This window comes from Protopterus annectens, chromosome 2.part1 (genome assembly GCF_019279795.1).
Source record: "Protopterus annectens isolate FY-2018-M chromosome 2.part1, PAN1.0, whole genome shotgun sequence".
NCBI classification, from domain to species: domain Eukaryota; kingdom Metazoa; phylum Chordata; order Ceratodontiformes; family Protopteridae; genus Protopterus; species Protopterus annectens.
The window spans coordinates 1,653,833,456-1,653,851,315 of NC_056729.1; the positions used below are offsets into that span (position 1 = coordinate 1,653,833,456).

The following is a 17,860-nucleotide window of genomic DNA, read 5'->3' on the forward strand; positions in this document are numbered from 1 at the left end:
AACATTTACAATACAGTCTGATATACACATGTATTCCTTTTCTGTCCAGCAGGACCCACTGTTGGTACATTTTTAACACAAGCAACTTTACAAATACATTTTCAACACAAGCACCTGAACAAATCAGTTTGATATACAATGATATATAATTCTTTACAAACCCCAGCTAGTTGTGCTGACATATGTTACACATCCACTGCCTTACATCTTTTGGCATAGCTGGCAATACCCCACATCATCAAATCTCTCCCCCTTTTGAAGAATCAAGCTAGTTTTTCCAGTGATCCTTGAGAAACGTGGCTTGAAAGAAATGATCCTGTCTGGGTAGACATTAATCCATATCCTGTCTTGAGAATCCATCTGCACTGGCACTACTGACCCCACTATGGTGCTGCACTGTCAAGTCATATGCCTGCAACTCTATGCTCCACCTTAATAACTTGGCATTTTGCTGGATGTCTCGAAGTAGCCATTTATCCCACCTCAGACTCCTCCTGCCACCCACTGCAAATACTCAACACAAGGGCTGCCCTATCATGGTAAAGCTTTGTCATGTTAATGTGGTACAATTTGTGCCCCTGACTCCTGCCTAGCAGATTTACCATGTAGTTAACATCACCAACCTTCCTTATAGGTTTATAGGTTGGTACTGGTCTATCTGCCCGAAGGCATATATTAGCCCAGCCATGTTGCGCGGTATTCACTGCCCCTTTAGTAGTTCCCTAGACCCTTGTACTAGCAGCTAGTACCCTTGGCCCCTATCTAGTAGTGCTGTTGGTGTGATCCCTGGTGTGAACTTTCTGTTACCCATCCACTCATCAAGGTTCCTCATGAAGAGTGATAGTGAGGGGCTCTGTCTTATGTAGATCGGGACTCTGTTCCATAGTAAGGGAAGTCTCTGCGAAGGGAATCTATCCCTCCAGCATGTTCTATTCATTGTTGTGTTGAGGTTTATATCCCTAGAGCGTGTAGCTCAAGCAGATTTGGTTTTGCTAAGATGGAGCATGTTCAACAATTCTGGGTTGAACATGGCTCTGTACGTTAGACAGAGATCGCCTCTGAGAAAGCGGTATGCAACAGAGAACAGTCTTAGCTTTTTCAATCGTGCTGCATAGGGCAACTGTTTGAGGCCAGTAATCCTCTTGGTTAGGTACCTCTGTGGTCTCTCCAGCTGCTGGAGATATCTAGCCAGGTACATTCCAATTGGTGCATTGTACTCAACAATGGGTCTGATGAGGGAAGAGTAGAGGGGACCTATCATTTCAAAGGGGCCCTCCCAAGCTTCCTCCAGATTATTGTGGCTGACAGAAATAAGAATCATAACCTGCTGTCCCACAGCATACTCTCGGGCTCAAGCACCCCTGTCATACCAGACCTTTTTCTGCTGTTAGGCTCCTGCCAGGTTCTCCTGGGCCAAGTCCATGAGCTCCCTAAGCCTTGTTCTGAGGTCTAGAAAATATTCCACTACAGACACCTTCTTGGATTCACACTCACCCTACCACTCATCATGAATCAAATCTAAAGGTCCTTCACCCTCTGCCCATACAACAACTCAAGGATGAAAAAGCTGCGGATTCCTGGGGCACCTCTCTGTATGCAAATAGCAGATGGGGCAAATTTTTGTCCCACTCCCTCTTAAATTGGTCTACAAATGCCTGTAGCATGGTCTTTAGTGTAGAGTTTAACCTCTCCACAAGACCATTAGTCTGGGGATGGTAGGGTGGTGTCTAGGTCCCATAGTGCTCCCACAGACAAGCCAGCAGGTCTGAAATGGAACTGACACCTCTTTCAGTCCGTATTTTTCCTCAGGAAACCTATCCTGCTGAAAAACTCTAGCAAAGCATTTGCCACCTTCTCTATCTCAATGAAGGACAGAGCCACCGCCTCCGGGTATCTAGTAACATAACCCACTACCACCAGGATATACTTGTTCCCTGTGGACGTTGGGGTACTCAGAGACCCCACAATATCCATAGCTACCCTCTGAAATGGCTCCATAGTCACAGGCAAAGGCATGAAAGGAGCTTTGACCTTGTCTGCTGCCTTGCATACATTTTGGCACTGCTCACAGGTGTTTCAGTACCCTGTTACATCCCTTGCAATCCCAGGCCAATAAAAGTTCGACATAATACATCTCTTAGTATGCTTTATGTCCATATAACCTGCAAAAGGAATGTCAAGGGCAATGGCTAGACATGTCAGATGGTAGGCTCTGGGCACTACCAACTGCTTTTATACCTCATCCTCTAGCCCCCTCAGGCCTACTCTCTCTATACAGTAACCCTTTGTTCCAGTGTACAGACTCCCCTTTTCCTTGAGTATAAGGTGCCTCCCTAGCTACCTCTCTCAAGCCTCTTAGTGTAGGGTCCGAGGCTGAGCCTGTCTCAACTCTACCTCTGTGACCCTTCCCAGCTCCCCTTCCACAGGAAGTCTGGTATCCTCTGACAGCGGTACCTCACTGACAGCCTGGGTACTACCACTCACCTCTGCCCTTACAATCACTTTGTCCAAGGGAAAATCAGTACCTACTAGCAGTGGTGGCTCACCTTCAAGCTCACTGCTACAGTGTAGCTCCCTCTCTGAAATAGCCACCTTGCTAGCCCTAGCCTCAAGTGAAGGGTCTGTCTGGGTTTCCCCCCAAACTACCAGCCCCACATGACTGTCTCCAAGTCTGACTGCATGTAACTGCATGCACACTAGGTACTGCATTATCAAAATCTTTCCCTATTAAGACATCTGTAGGGATATCCACAAACACACCTACTTGCTTACTTCCTTTTCCACCTTCCCAGTCACGGTGAACCTGACCAAAGGTATTTGGAATGGGGTCCTTCCTAACATTCTGACTGGAGTGGACTGCCCAAGCAAGTACTGCTCCTCTTTAACCACTGCAGGCTTCACAATGGTTATGTTGGAGACTGTGTCTCTCTTAGCAGTGGCCTGTTTTCCATCCAGTAAGATAGGATATAAACTCTGGTGACAGTCTGGTACCCCTGTTGTCTCAAGAAAACTTACTGCCTGCATACTGTTATTCCCACTTGCTGGCTCCCCCACCTTTTGTTCCACACCTTGCGTCCATGGACATCTGCATGCTACATTGTCCTACTGGTTACATTTAAAACATCTAACCCTTGATCCTGGCTATGTACCTGAACTAGCAACTTCCCCTGTTACTGGTGGACTCTGTTAGAGTGGTTTAGGCTGCCCACCTTGTCTTCTCTTATATTCATGTGCAGCACTGGGTATCCCCCTTCTCCTGCAGTGATGCCCTGCTTGCTAAGTACAGATCCCCTTTTTCCCCAGCTCATCTGCAGAGTTACGCTCCCTGTCTGCCAACCAGATTGTCATATCCTCAGGCAAAGTGCTAAGGGCTTGTTCCCTCACCAAAAGGCCTGCCAGCCTTTTAAAAGTGGTGATCTGACACCCCCTCAACCACTTATGAAAATAAGTGCTTAACTCTGCAATATAATCACATACACTTTCATCTGCCTTGCATCCGTGCTCACAAAACTTTTTCTGTAAGCTTCAGTTGTTAACTTAAAACATTCCAATAAACATTATTTAACTTTATCATCGTTTAAACAATCAGCATCAGAAAATTTAGAAACAGCAGTTAGTGCTTTATCATGGCGTACGGGGGTCAGGAGCCATACCCACAGCCCTTGGTCAACATTATAATGTTTACATACTTTTTCAAATATATGAATCTTCTTCTTTTGGCTTTTCCTGGTTAGGGGTTGCCACAGCAGATCACCCATCTGCTCATGATTGGCAGTGAAGTTTTACAGTGTCGAGTTGCCAGTCCAGCGCCAAACCTTCCATAGAAGGCACACACATGCACTCACGCCAATTTAGAGTGTCCAATCCACCAACGGCATGTCTTTGGGATGTGGGAGGAAACCCAAGTGACCACAGGGAGGACATGCAGACTCCGCACAGAAGGCACCCCAGCCAAGGATCGAACTGGGGAACCTCTTGCTGTGAGGTGGCAACAGTAACTGCTGCACCACCGCGGCCGCCCTTTTTCAAATATATGAATAAAATTATCAAAATTATCACTCTCTGTAAGCCGTGGAAGAAAATTACTGACTTATTGCTTCTGGGGTTCAGTTTTTCCCTCCCCCATTACCTCCATGACCCTGACTAAGAGTCAGCATCTCCCTCTCATGTTGACACTGCTTCTCATTTTCTTCAGCCTCCAAATGCCATAGTTTCTAATTTTCTTCGGTTTCCAAATGCCACAGTCTCCCTGCTGATTCTAATTCCATGTGTTTTGCCTGCCACAGTCTCTCAGCTGATTCTAAATCCAAAGGTTTGGCCTCCAGTTCAAGTCTCTTTAACTACAGATGGGTTTTAAGTCCTCTGAGGAAAAGGTGAACTGTCCTGTTTCTGAGTGCTGCAAATCCCCATCACGAGACGGGTTATCCTCCTGGGTGCTGGTCTGGGCTACAGCTGTGACTGAGGCTGAAATAATTTCCTCTTTAGTCAAATTGGCATGCACCAGTCCTTGGGTTTCACACACTTTTTTTTTTTTTGTCAGCATGTCATAATCCTCTTCTGACATCCTTACCTGCTGTCCATTACTAAACTAACAATAAATAAATAAATAAATAAATAAATAAATAAATAAAACTGCTGTGAAAATGAAACTCTGTATGTTTACATTATGACTGCTAAGAGTACACACACCTTCAGTGACAACTGCCTACAGGCTACAGAAGTTCAATTAATATCCACATCACTGCTCACCATTATGCGACATCCCTCCTCTGGGTCAGTAATTAATGATCCTCAATCCTGAGCACTGACATCAGTGAAGGACGTTCACTCGAAACAAAAAATGGATACAATCAGTATTTTCAGATGCAGCTCTCTGTACCAAGCACAATTTCCCTTAAGAGCACAAAGGGAGCACACTTATTCCTGGGGCTGGGTTTCCCTCTCTCTATCCAGGCCCCAAATAAGACTCCCCACTGATGCAGCTATACAGGTGAGTCCTCAGCCGAGTTTTCCAAGCCAAGTCCTCCACCAATCTCTCTGTGAAACTAGTGCTCCATGTCCCTGCTCCAGGTAGTAGACACCCACACTCTGAGATTTCATTTTAATACGCACACACACCTGGGAAAAGCTGGCAAAGATTTACCAGCTACACCCCCTCTGCCCAGGCTATAAGGTAGATGCTGAGTAAAATTAATACTAATACAAATGGTTGTGTTTCACCAATGCAGCAAGGCTTTCAGGAGCAGCTGCAGTGTCACCAAATAAATATAACTACTCTCAAATGTTAGAATATTCGCTAAAAGACCAGTCACAATGAAAGGTTTAAATATATTTAATAATACATAATAAAAGAACATGAAAATGCTATCTATCTATTTACAATAAATAATAAACACCAGAGTTTCAATCGCAGGAAATATTAAAAATAACACATCTGGAAAGGTTCACACAGGTACAGAAAAACAATACTTAGCTAATCTCACACACACAAATGCACACACACACACACACACACACACACACACACACACACACACACACACACACACACACACACACACCTGGGAAAAGCTGGCAAAGATTTACCAGCTACACTCCTTCTGCCCAGGCTATAAGGTAGATGCTGAGTAAACTTAATACTAATACAAATGGTAGTGTTTCACCAATGCAGCAAGGCTTTCAGGAGCAGCCACAGTGCCACCAAATAAATATAAGTACTCTCAAAGGTTAGAATATTTTCTAAAAGACTAGCCACAATGAAAAGTTTAAATATATTTAATAATACATATTAAAAGAACATGAAAATACTCTATATCTATTTACAATAAATAATAAAAAACAGAGTTTCAATCGCAGGAAATATAAAAAATAACACATCTGGAAATGTTCACACAGATACAGAAAAACAATACTTAACTAATCTCACTATATTTTCCTGAGCAATTAAAATAGTGTTCCCTACTTCACTTACTACAGCAAGGCAAGACGAAGTGGATGAGTTGTCTTTGTCAGGTTTCACAGACAAACTACCCTGAGACTTCTGTGTCATCTAGTATTAAAACATCATTTCAGTGCTGGAGTACAGAATGACATCACATACATCTGGTCACTCAACTCTTTCTCACACTACTCCCTTTACTATAAAATGAACTAGAATCTAGCACATATGTGTCATAATACATACACATAGAGCTTTGCTAAGATGTGTTACAGCATCTGGAAGCTGTAAAACCATTTAAAAAAATCCACCCTTCCATGGTAGCAGTTAGTTCATCCCTAAGGACAATACAGTAGGATTCCTAGTACTGGTTTTCACAGACATTTTATCTCTGGCTGCAATCAGAACTGTAAGATACAATCTTTATGGCCTAAACCAGGTAATTTAATTTCAGAATATTTTTCAAAGTTAGCTGGACTGAGATTAACTTCTTCTCTTCCAGTATTCTGTGTTATAATATATTCATTTTAACAGTTACAATACTGTCTGAAATACACATGTGTTTCTTTTCTGTTCAGCAGGATACACTGTTGGTACATTTTTAATACAAGGAGTTTTACAAATACATTTTCAACACAAGCACCTGTACAAATCAGTTTGATATACAAATGACATATAATTCTTTACAAAACTCTAGCTATCTATGCTGGCATATTTTACACATCCACTGCCCTACTTCTCCTGGCATAGCTGCCAATACTGCATATCAGGACAATATAAACAACTCCAAAGCCAATGTACCTAAAGGAAGGGAATAGTTCCCTGCTGCAATAATATCCACTGCCCACTACTCAGTTTGACCATTAATGTTGTATTTAAAAATGTAATAGATGAATTTATGTAAAGAGTACTTACAACCATTCCGCATAATTCTTAGTATATGTAGACTTGGTAGCTAACCAAGTAGCACACTTGTCTTAGGAGCAGAAGGCTGTGGGTTCTATTCCCTCATCAACTAGTTGGATTAGTTCTCAAATACTGGCATTGCAGTGCATAATAAGAGGGTGCTGCACTCCTGATTTCACTACCCTTCAAATGAGGCATTAAACCAAGGTCCCATCTGCTTGACATAAAATATTCCACAGTACTTATTAAATAGATTACAGAAAGTTTTCCAGTGCCCTGGCTAAATTTTCTATAGTCAGTATGAATACCACCAAAGGTCTCCCCTGTAAAGAGGACATCAGTTTAAGGGGACTATGCTGGTCAACAAAGTGTACATAAAATAAATAAAAATGTATTACTCAACAAGTAAACACCATCTGCTACTGGCCAGCTCTGTATAAAGTAATATGCAAAAAGCCTGAATTTATGTAAAAAGCACTTACAGGCATTTCTCATACTTGTTAGTATTTTTCATTTCTAAAGTACGACTACATCTAATAAAAGTCAAAACTAGACCTGAGCAAAACCTGCAAATAGCCAAGAGTGATCAGTGTACTGCCTGTTTAGCATATGTAAAATAAAAAATAAAATTAATTATTACAAAATATACAGCTAAGCGTAACATAATGATTGCTTTGTATGCACAGCAAGGATATTAAACAAAAGGTTTATTTTAGCCTCCTGACCATTGTATCAGTACAGCTTTTTCTGCATTTTTATGATTCCAAACGTACACTTTGTATATTGTAATCTGCCAATTCATCCAAACTACAAAATCAGCCTGTACCATGCCAAGTGAAAACTGTCTGTGCCATTATTATATTTGCAAAACCTAACAATTCTGACATCGGTAGTTCCCCTTAGGTAAACTGTCATTATGCATTTTAAGCTTTTCACTGTTGTGGACAACATAATTACTCACACTTTCTTCTTTTTACTTACCACATATGGCTTTTTTTGCCGACCACATGTTAACCATATAATCAAATAATAAAACAGTTCAATGTTTTCTAGGCATAGCAAGTGTAAGTCTGTCATTTACTGCATCTATTAAGAGGAACAGTGTAAAATATTTTACACAGTAGGAATTCTGAAGATGTGCTTTTAATGTGTGACAAGAGTAGAAATGGGTGGGTGGGATGCAAAAAAAAAGGAATGTGCTTCAGCCCTACCTTGTTTTTAACCTATGAAAGAAATATGGTACATAAGCAAGATACCAATTAAGGTGATGAAAAGAATCAGAGATTTATCATGCATAATAACATTTATCTGAGGAGACCTACAAATGCCAAAATATAAATTTCACAAGCATTTGAACAAAATAGGTCTGCTTTCAAAATTTGAGACATACTCCCAATGGCAACAAACTGGATAATTTGAACTCATCAAACAACATACCTATAAAAAAGTAAATGTGAGAGGTCAAATTCTTCTGTAACTCCCCCCACCCATGTGGGGCTTCAACACTCTATACTAATGTGTACTAACTGGGTGCCAGGGGGGCTTAAGGACAATAACTGTGATTGTTTGAAATGCGAAACAAATACAAATACATGAAGTTATTTTGGCCCTGAAATTGTGGTATCTCTAGTTTATCCACCCTGCTCTGTGGCACACCCATCTCAAAAGAGTTAGAAAATATGTGCAAATGGGGTGTGGGGGGTGCAGGGTGAGGAAGCCCTCCTGCAAAAATAATTGATCAGTAAGAGAGACTGAAAATTTTTTGTGTTAATGTTTGAATCAGAATATATTTCTGAAGTAGTGCAACTTGTATTATTGGCCTCCCACTTCTGACAAGCAACCATATTAACTCAACAATCACACAACTGCAGGGAAAAGAGAAACACCCTAAAATGGTAAGAAAATGTCTGACACATTTGTGAGCTCAAAAACAGCTGGTCAATACAAAAAAAAAAAACATTGAAGGACTGGTGAAGTCAGGGAATGGTGATATAGGGGAAGAACCTTCAGTGAATTATTATTTGATAAATGGAAGAAATCCCTAGTAAAACAGATCTGAATCTTCATACGGATATACAAAGCAGTTACTTTGTTTGTGTCTTTCGGCTTTTCCCGGTTAGGGGTCACCACAGCGGAACTCCGGTCCGCTAATGATTGGTAGTGGATTTTTACATACTGGGTTACCAGCCCTGACGCACAACCTTCAACGAAGGCACACCCCATTCACGTATGCCTCCACACAGAAGATGCTCTAGCTGAGAATCGAACGGGACAGCATCTTGCTATGAGGCGACAACGCTGCCGCAGCACCACCACCACAGTATACAAATAATGTGCAATAAACATAACGTTACTAATCTGGAAATAATATTCGTGCAAACTAGCCTACGGTAAAACAAAATGAAAACGAGTCTAAAATAGACTTCTACATCCCTACATAACGACAAATTAACCAGTGTAAACAAGGGTTTATATGAGCTTTTGTCTTCTACTATGGGGGTGGGGGGGGGTGGGCAGAGCTTGATATTTCTATCAGTACAATGTGTACCCTTCAAACGTGATAGGGACTGGGCAGTACAAAGTGTACCCTTCAGAACTGACAGGGACTGGCAGAACAAAGTGTGCCTTTCAGAAGTGACAGAGACTGAGCAGTACAAAGTGTGCCCTTCAGAAGTGACAAGGACTGAGCAGTACAAAGTGTACCCTTCAGAAGTGACAAGGACTGAGCAGTACAAAGTGTGCCCTTCAGAAGTGACAGGAACCGAGCAGTACAAAGTGTGCCCTTCAGAAGTGACAGGGACTGAGCAGTACAAAATGTACCCTTCAGAAGTGACAGGGATTGAGCAGTACCAAGCATGCCCTTCAGAAGTGACAGAGACTGAGAAGTACTAAGTGTACCCTTCAGAAGTGACAAAGATTGAGGAGTACAAAGTGTGCCCTTCAGAAGTGACAGGGACTGATAAGTACAAGGTGTACCCTTCAGAAGTGACAGGGACTGGCAGTTGTACCTTCAGAAGTGACAGAGACTGAGAAGTACAAAGTGTGCCCATCAGAAGTAACAGGGACTGAGCAGTACAAAGTGTGCCCTTCAGAAGTGACAGGGACCGAGCAGTACAAAGTGTGCCCTTCAGAAGTGACAGGGACCTAGCAGTACAAAGTGTACCCTTCAGAAGTGACAGGGACTGAGCAGTACCAAGTGTGCCCTTCAGAAGTGACAGAGACTGAAAAGTACTATGTATACCCTTCAGAAGTGACAAAGATTGAGTAGTACAAAGTGTGCCCTTCAGAAGTGACAGGGACTGAGAAGTACAAGGTGTACCCTTTAGAAGTGACAGGGACTAGCAGTATAATGTGTACCTTCAGAAGTAACAGGGACTGAGAAGTACAAAGTGTACCCTTCAGAAGTGACAGGGACTGAGAAGTACAAAGTGTACCCTTCAGAAGTGACAGGGACTGGCAGTATAATGTGTACCTCCAGAAGTAACAGGGACTGAGAAGTACAAAGTGTGCCCTTCAGAAGTGACAGGGACTGAGCAGTACCAAGTGTGCCCCTCAGAAGTGACAGGGACTGAGCAGAACAAAGTGTACCCTTCAGAAGTGACGGACTGAGAAGTACAAAGTGTGCCCTTCAGAAGTGACAGGGACTGAGCAAATAATTTCCTTGTTATGGAATCTAAGTTGCAGTGTTGTCTGAACTTCAGAGTCTGAAGGAATGATAAAGATAATATAATATAATATAATATAATATAATATAATATAATATAATATAATATAATATAATATATTACATTATCAAACTACTAAGTTATAAGAAAAAAAGCTTATACAGCTAATGAAAAAATGTTTGTTCTTTTATCATTTTCTGCTTTCTTTACTGCTTTATCTGATTTTGTTCTTTTATAACATCTCACTCTCTCTCTATACACACACACACACACACACACACACAAACACACACACACATATATATATATATATATATATATATATATATATATATATATATATATATATATATATATATATCTTTATGTGTGTATGTGTGTGTGTGTGGAACATACAGGTGGTCAGCAATTTCCCAGGTTTTTACTCTACTTAAACAGATTTGAAACAAAATAGGTCATGGGCATTCAGAATTGCCATATAGCTGAAACACCTGATGTCCATAAGGGTCATTTGGGTATATCCCATGTACCTCTGATACAAGAGGTTTGAGAGGTCACTCAGTGGAAGGTGTAGCTTCGCTGGAGTTTTCATTTAGTGTTTACTGATTGTTTTTTCTGTGTGACCTTCTCACTCTTTGTTTTAGTCTACTTAAACGGATTGTGATGCAAACCACATTTCACCCGATAAAAATTAGTATCCTCCTGATGCAAAGCAGAGCATGAGTTTCACAACTTTTGATTTTTCATTCCATTTAGTCGCAAAATAAAAAAAAATAAAAATAAATAGAAAAAACAAACAATATAAATCTTCATAGTTGTCAGAAACTTAAGCTACAATAAAGTTGCATTTATTTTTAGTACTGTACAAATGTCTGAGAACCTAAGTCATGAGTTTGAGTCGCATCTGTGCTGGTATAATGCTGGGATTTGTACAATGGTTAATGTGTTTATCTTACAACCATAAGATACAGGGGTTGATTCTCAGTTTAGAATAGTAAACTGGCTAAGCTTAAAATAACCTGCAGTGCCGAGCCTGATACTTAGGTATAAACAAATAAAATAATTCTTTGAGTAATAAAATCTTACTTAATAACAGCTACTCCTTTTCCCAAATCATATCTGTACTCCAGGTGTCCATTGTGTAAGGCCAATGATACAAAATCTCCTTTTCCATCCGTTCTCTGTCCATTATAAAAGATGACACCACTGGGATGCTTTGCCAGGAATACTACTTCCATAGAAAGTTTTTCTCTGTGAAAAGAGGAAACATACAGCATTAAAATCTGTAAGGTGAGGTCAGGGGGTTCATAACAGTATGCTTAACAGAAGCCTGTGTAAAACTGCTCTACCCTCCATATGTGCGCATTGTTCAGGTAAACTGCCGTTGTTTACCAGGGCAGTCATGTCATGACTTTGTTAACCTGTTTTTCATGTATTGCATTTTATTTGATGATGATGCTACCACTAGTCCTCTGTATGTCTAAGATCTTCAACATTTAGTATGACTTTTTCGAATGACTGCAGCAGTTTACCATTATCGGGGACAGCTATAAAAATCATTTCACAATGCCTGTTCACACTTAATCCACTTAAGGTTGGGCTTGCACTTGTAGTCTCCTCCACTGCCACTCACCCAAGTTCACTGATCTCAGTTGTTTTTCAGAATATCTGCCCCATCCCCCCAACACACACACAGAAGAAAAATCAGCAGGCCACATGCTTTATTCACCCTGCCCCCCATGGCCGGCCTTAGGCATAGGCCAACTAGGCAGCCGCCTAGGGCACCGCTGTAGCAGGGCCGCTTTTCCAGTACTTATTTGGTGTAGGTAGACCAGGTTGGGAGCACCTGGGTGGTGTGGGGGGGTGCTGTGGAGCAATTTTTCCTAGGGCACCAGCTGACCTAAGGCCGCTGCTGCTGCCCCCACTTGCTGTGCTTCTGACTCATTTCTAAACTTGTAACTTAAAACAGACTTTCTTCACTCACTAATCCAACCCGTTAGATATGCCTGCAACAGTACAGTTTCATACACATATTATGCATAATTCCCTCTCTCTGAATACCCCAGCTGTCATTAGCAACTTCTGTTCTCCAGATATAGTTGACATCTCACCTGCATCTTCATGTTCAAAAAGCCAACAGTTCCTTCCTTGTGCTCCAAATGTGAGCAGCCCAAGCAGAGCACCATAAAAGGACAACTGGAACGTGAAAAGCATTGGTGCATTTAAGCCGAAACACTCAACAACTGCAAACTGCTAAAACCTGCACTGTTAAACGTTTAAATAAAGCATTTCTGCCTGATAAATGTTTAACCAAAGCATGTCAAGCAGGCTGTGCATTGACACTGGGTTACTCAGTGCTGTAACACACCAACCACTATCTCACCAGGTACTACTAGCTACATCTGTATACTACACCCAAGATCACTGTTAACTCACAGGAAGCAAAAGTTTTCAAAGAACAGAAACCTTCAACTTCATACATATTCACTACATTTGCTCTTTCAGTGTTACTATTCTGAGGACTGCATAAAGTCCTTGGGATTTCAACAGTAGCCCACACTATATACTGTACATGTTATATAAAACTGCCTAAATGCTGACATGTCAAATGACCTAAACTCTTAGCTAGGCTTATAAGGGCCTCACGGCCAATAGCCTAGTAACCTCCTATGATCATATGACCCTACAATGTATTTTTGTTACCACCTAGTACACCTTCAGTTCACCAACGAGTAATGACATTTATGGTATGAAAAACAAGGTAGAAAATCAATCCAGATTACATTTTACTCTATTCTTATCGAATAAGCATTGAGCTAACAGGAACACTACATTATCTAAAGAACATGAATGCTGACAAGAGACGAACTTGTAATACTGAAATTTTTATTCAAAATTCTATTTGCTTGATTGCTAGCCAAATAAGTGAATAAGTGTGTCCCAGATTCGTTTCAGATGCTACAGGGGCCAAAGGGTAAGGGTAAATGCAATACAGATGGACAGTTTGAGTAACCAATCAACTGTCATGTTTTCAGAGGTGAGAGGAAAACAGAGTAATGAAATAGACCCCACAACAGACAGAGCAAGCAACTTCAGATCAGAAAGTAACTAGACAGCATTGCTGATAATAATGACAAAAAAACCTCTGGAGAATGTGATGTAAATGAAATCGATTTTCTTTAAAAGGGACACCAACAACTATCCAAAACACATAGACAAAATGCAGTTGTATGAGCAAGTGTACACACACACACACACACATATATATATATATATATATATATATATATATATATATATATATATATATATATATATATATATATATATGTATGGGTTCAGTACTAAATATCGAAATATATTCCTGGCACTGTATACAGACATCCAGAATCTCGAGATTGCGGAATCTCAAAGTAAAAAAAGAAAAAACTAAAGCACAAACCATCACTAATAACGTTTTTGCAGGGACGTAAGACCCCCTGCACCCCCACACCCCCTGCAAGTTAAATATACCAACTCTGAGATCACACTGTAGTGGAGAGAATGGCAAAGTTCCCATTCCGCACTGTACAGCGATCTCCATTCTCAGTTTTCAAGATTCTGCAATCTCAAGAGTCTGGTCGTTGGTATTAAGAGTCTCAGGATTGTGGTATTTCGATATTTAGTAGTGAACCCATACATATACATATACACATACATACACACATATATATATATATATATATATATATATATATATATATATACACACACACACACACACACACACACACACACACACACACACACACACATACCATAGCATAGGTGTTCACTTAAGAAATTTACTGCCACACTATTATTTGTAAACCATGACAATTACTCACAGAAGGCTATCCACCCTTTCTGCCTGACTTTCATAAGTTTTCAAGCATCCCCACAGCAAGATAAATTCCTCCTTCTTCCAGATGGTCAGTCTGTTTGACAGAAAGAAGAGCAATCTGCACTTTTTAAATTTTTGGAAGGAAGTTACCGCACAACTGTGGTCCGTACGAGCTCGGTCATCAATCAGTCATGTCCACAGTGTTGAGTTGCTTTTCTGGCTTGCCACGTAAGACATATACAAAAAGGTGTTCAGACTGCTAGAAGTCCTTTGTTCTGTCTTCATAGCACCTGAGCTACCTGGTCTGATGCAATGTCAGTTCTTACTTCACTTTAAGCACGAATGTGGGATTAATTCTAACTCTCGTCCTTATCTTGAACACAAGGGCTTGCAGCTCAGAGACACTTCTGGCTGAAGTAATGCCCACCACAAAAAAGGACAACAGCATGAAGGCCACAGATACAGAGTTTGAATGGTATTTAGGGTTTTTCAACCATAAAATTAACATCTCATGTAGGAAGTACAGACTTCCACGGGGGTTTGAAATGCAACTCCTGTTTGAAGAACTACTTTATGGTGCAGTGGACAGACAAGTGGGGAGGTCCAAGGGATGAGATGAATATGTTCATGCAGGTACAGGACTGTATACTGTGAAATAAGATCCCCATTGAAATGTTGGTACGTGAAATGCCAAGTGCCGACAAGAAAAGAAAAAAAAGAAGACTGAAAACACCAAAGAACGAATATCAAAAATCACTCTTGTCTTTTAAACTTCTTTTGCAGGGGAGTAAGCAATGCTGCACACCCGAACTGATGTATACCAACTCCAAGATTACCATACCTTGCAGAAAAGGGAATATTCCAAGAAATGGCAGGGGTGGGAGGTTGACATAATGGTTAAGGTGTTTATCTTACAGACAAAAGGTACAGGGTTTGATTCTCACGTGGGGTAATTGGCTAGGCTTAAAATGGCCCACAAAGGCTGGTAGCCTAGTATCAATCTATGACTCTATGACTCGATTTTAGTATATGAAAGTCCATTCTTTCATTTATTCAGTCTTCATATTTCAGGACTTGTTCTAGTAGGTCTTGACATTTCAAATGGTTACCATGAAACAGCTATGCTAAATACTACAAAATAACATTTTTTTAACCTCTTCAGATGTAATACCCTTACAGTCTCACCAAAAGGATAACCTTTTTCATTTAAATAAATAGGATTTTCTGCTACTAGCATTCTTGGCATTCTGCATGACTTGAAACATCTCCCCTGAGAAAAGGTCCTTAGAAGGTATCAGACATACAGCGTCCATGTTGCCAGCCTGAGGCATGAAACAGTAGGCAAAAGTGTGACACACAGCAAACATCTGCATCAACATCAACAATCACATGTACATCAAAGTATATTTGGAAGTGGAGTTTAGTAAATGTAGAATAAATGGGGACAGGTAGAATCAACTCAAAATAAGGGTATTAGAAACTGAGGACAGTCTATCTGATCAAGAGATTGTGGCTATAAAGGCAACGGTCAAGTTCTGAATTGATTTCATTTGTCTGAAAAGTGCTCTGAAGGAAATTGCAGTTGTCTTAATGCCACAGAAGTATTTTTGCAGCTCAATGACATCAGGGGTTAGGATTAGGATTAAGTAGTATTTGAGGTACTATGTGTTACACAGTGAAGGCTTTCTCTTAGTGAAGACATACTGTGAATGAATTATGTGCAAGGCTGCATTTTACATGTCAGTGATGACATTACAAAATGGATTCTGAAGTCAATCATTTCCAACTTTGTCAGCTAAATGTTTTGTATTAGATCAGCATGGCTTTGAACAGTTAACCTAGACTGAATGACAGAAGAGGACAGAGCATAAACCATAGAACCGCAGAATAAACAGTGTCATAACAGGTAGGGGCAGTAAGGAAATAAAACTGCCAAATAAGAGCCAAAACAGTTCAAAGTACAATTCAATAATTTCAGTAAACAGTACAGCCTGCTCACAGAACAGACTTGGTATCTCATAATACTCTTTTTAAGGATTTATAACTTCTAAATGTTTTCAGACCATATTTTTGTCTGATGCTGGACTATCAGAGGTAAAAAGAGGATACATTTCATCTAGATTTTTATCAGATGGATCTTGGTTAACTAGTAATAGTAAAACCAGCTTCATTATGGATACTTCTAAGAGCACCCTTCCTTTGCGCCAGCTGAATGCAAATGGCATACAAGGACCTCAAAGTGAGTTATTTAATAACTTCACTCAGTTAACAATGTTAGACATCCTGTCACTGGCACTGTACATCATCATTTGTGACTTATCCTGACTACACTAATGAAGCAGAGACTGCCGGTATCTTTCCTATAAAAATTACGGTAAACCTTTCTCTATTTTTTCTGACAACTAGGCTTCAAGGCTTCAGATTTATTCCCACTAAAAACTGGCATTTGTAAGCAAGCCTTAATTTGTCCTGCAATGTTGTAATGAATTATAACACTGTGGGTCATTGGCATGACTTTCTAAGTCTTTGCTTGCAAAACTCTTGCCTCAGAGCAGGCCTTGTAACCAGAAATATCCAGGTCACCACCGAAAAAAGGGACTAGTGCAAGCCCACCATTACTAAATGAAGGAAAGTAAAACTCTAGTTTACTGTTAAGTTATAAATACATGTTTTTTGTGAACATGTTTTCCCATTTTTGGTAGATCAGTCACATCTTATCTTTTGTTACCTACAGTATTTCTTAGTCTTCTTCAAGGGGATTATAGTATTCTGAATGTCAGAAGAAAAATATTATAGTAGTTGAGGACTGGCATAATGGTTCAGGTGCTAATCTTAAAAACAAAAAGTGCAGGGTTTGATTACCAAACAAGTGACCACACTTAAAATGCTTCACAAGGTCTATTAACCTAATGCAAACCTATCTGGCAGTTAGCACTAAGGACTAACACTACAACCTTTTAATAAGCTGCTTCATATGGCAAAGTTTACAGGGCTTGAATCTGTCAAATTTCACTTGGCTTAATTGTTAAGATGTTCACCTCACAAGCAAGAGGTATAGGGTTTCAGTCTCACCTTGGAAAGTGCAGTTATGATTAAAAGGGCCCATTGGGTCAATCAATAGTGTAGTGTTCTACTATGATTCAATGATGACTGAAAACTACAACACTGAAAATACACCATTCTACAGATTTTATAAATGCACATTTTTGAGGTATGGCAAGTACCCTGCCACATCTCATTCCACTTGTTCCATCCACAACATACTAATATATTACCATTCAAGCTTCACTCAATCTTGAAAGAAGAAAGTAAGATTTAATTTGAATAAACACCATGTGTTTTTCTTTACTACAATAATGCTTAGTTTCAAAATGAGAATATATTAGCAAGGGGTATGGGGTGCTCTCATTCCCCACTGGGTTGTAGGAAGGGCTTGCTTGCACTACTGCAAAAAATGTGCACATATTACCCTTTTTTTTTTTTGTTAAT

The 17,860-nt window shown here is 40.2% G+C and overlaps 1 protein-coding gene across 9 annotated transcripts in view; it reads right to left on the reverse strand.

The window, feature by feature from the left end:
• The window catches only part of AGRN (agrin), a 3,161,231-nt gene that overhangs the window by 203,674 nt on the left and 2,939,697 nt on the right, over positions 1-17,860 (reverse strand). For all 9 annotated transcript variants that reach the window (XM_044063089.1, XM_044063082.1, XM_044063083.1 and 6 more), the window contains one exon: positions 11,596-11,760. In XM_044063089.1, coding sequence (XP_043919024.1) covers positions 11,596-11,760 — 165 coding nt within the window. The remainder of the gene's footprint in view (positions 1-11,595; positions 11,761-17,860) is intronic.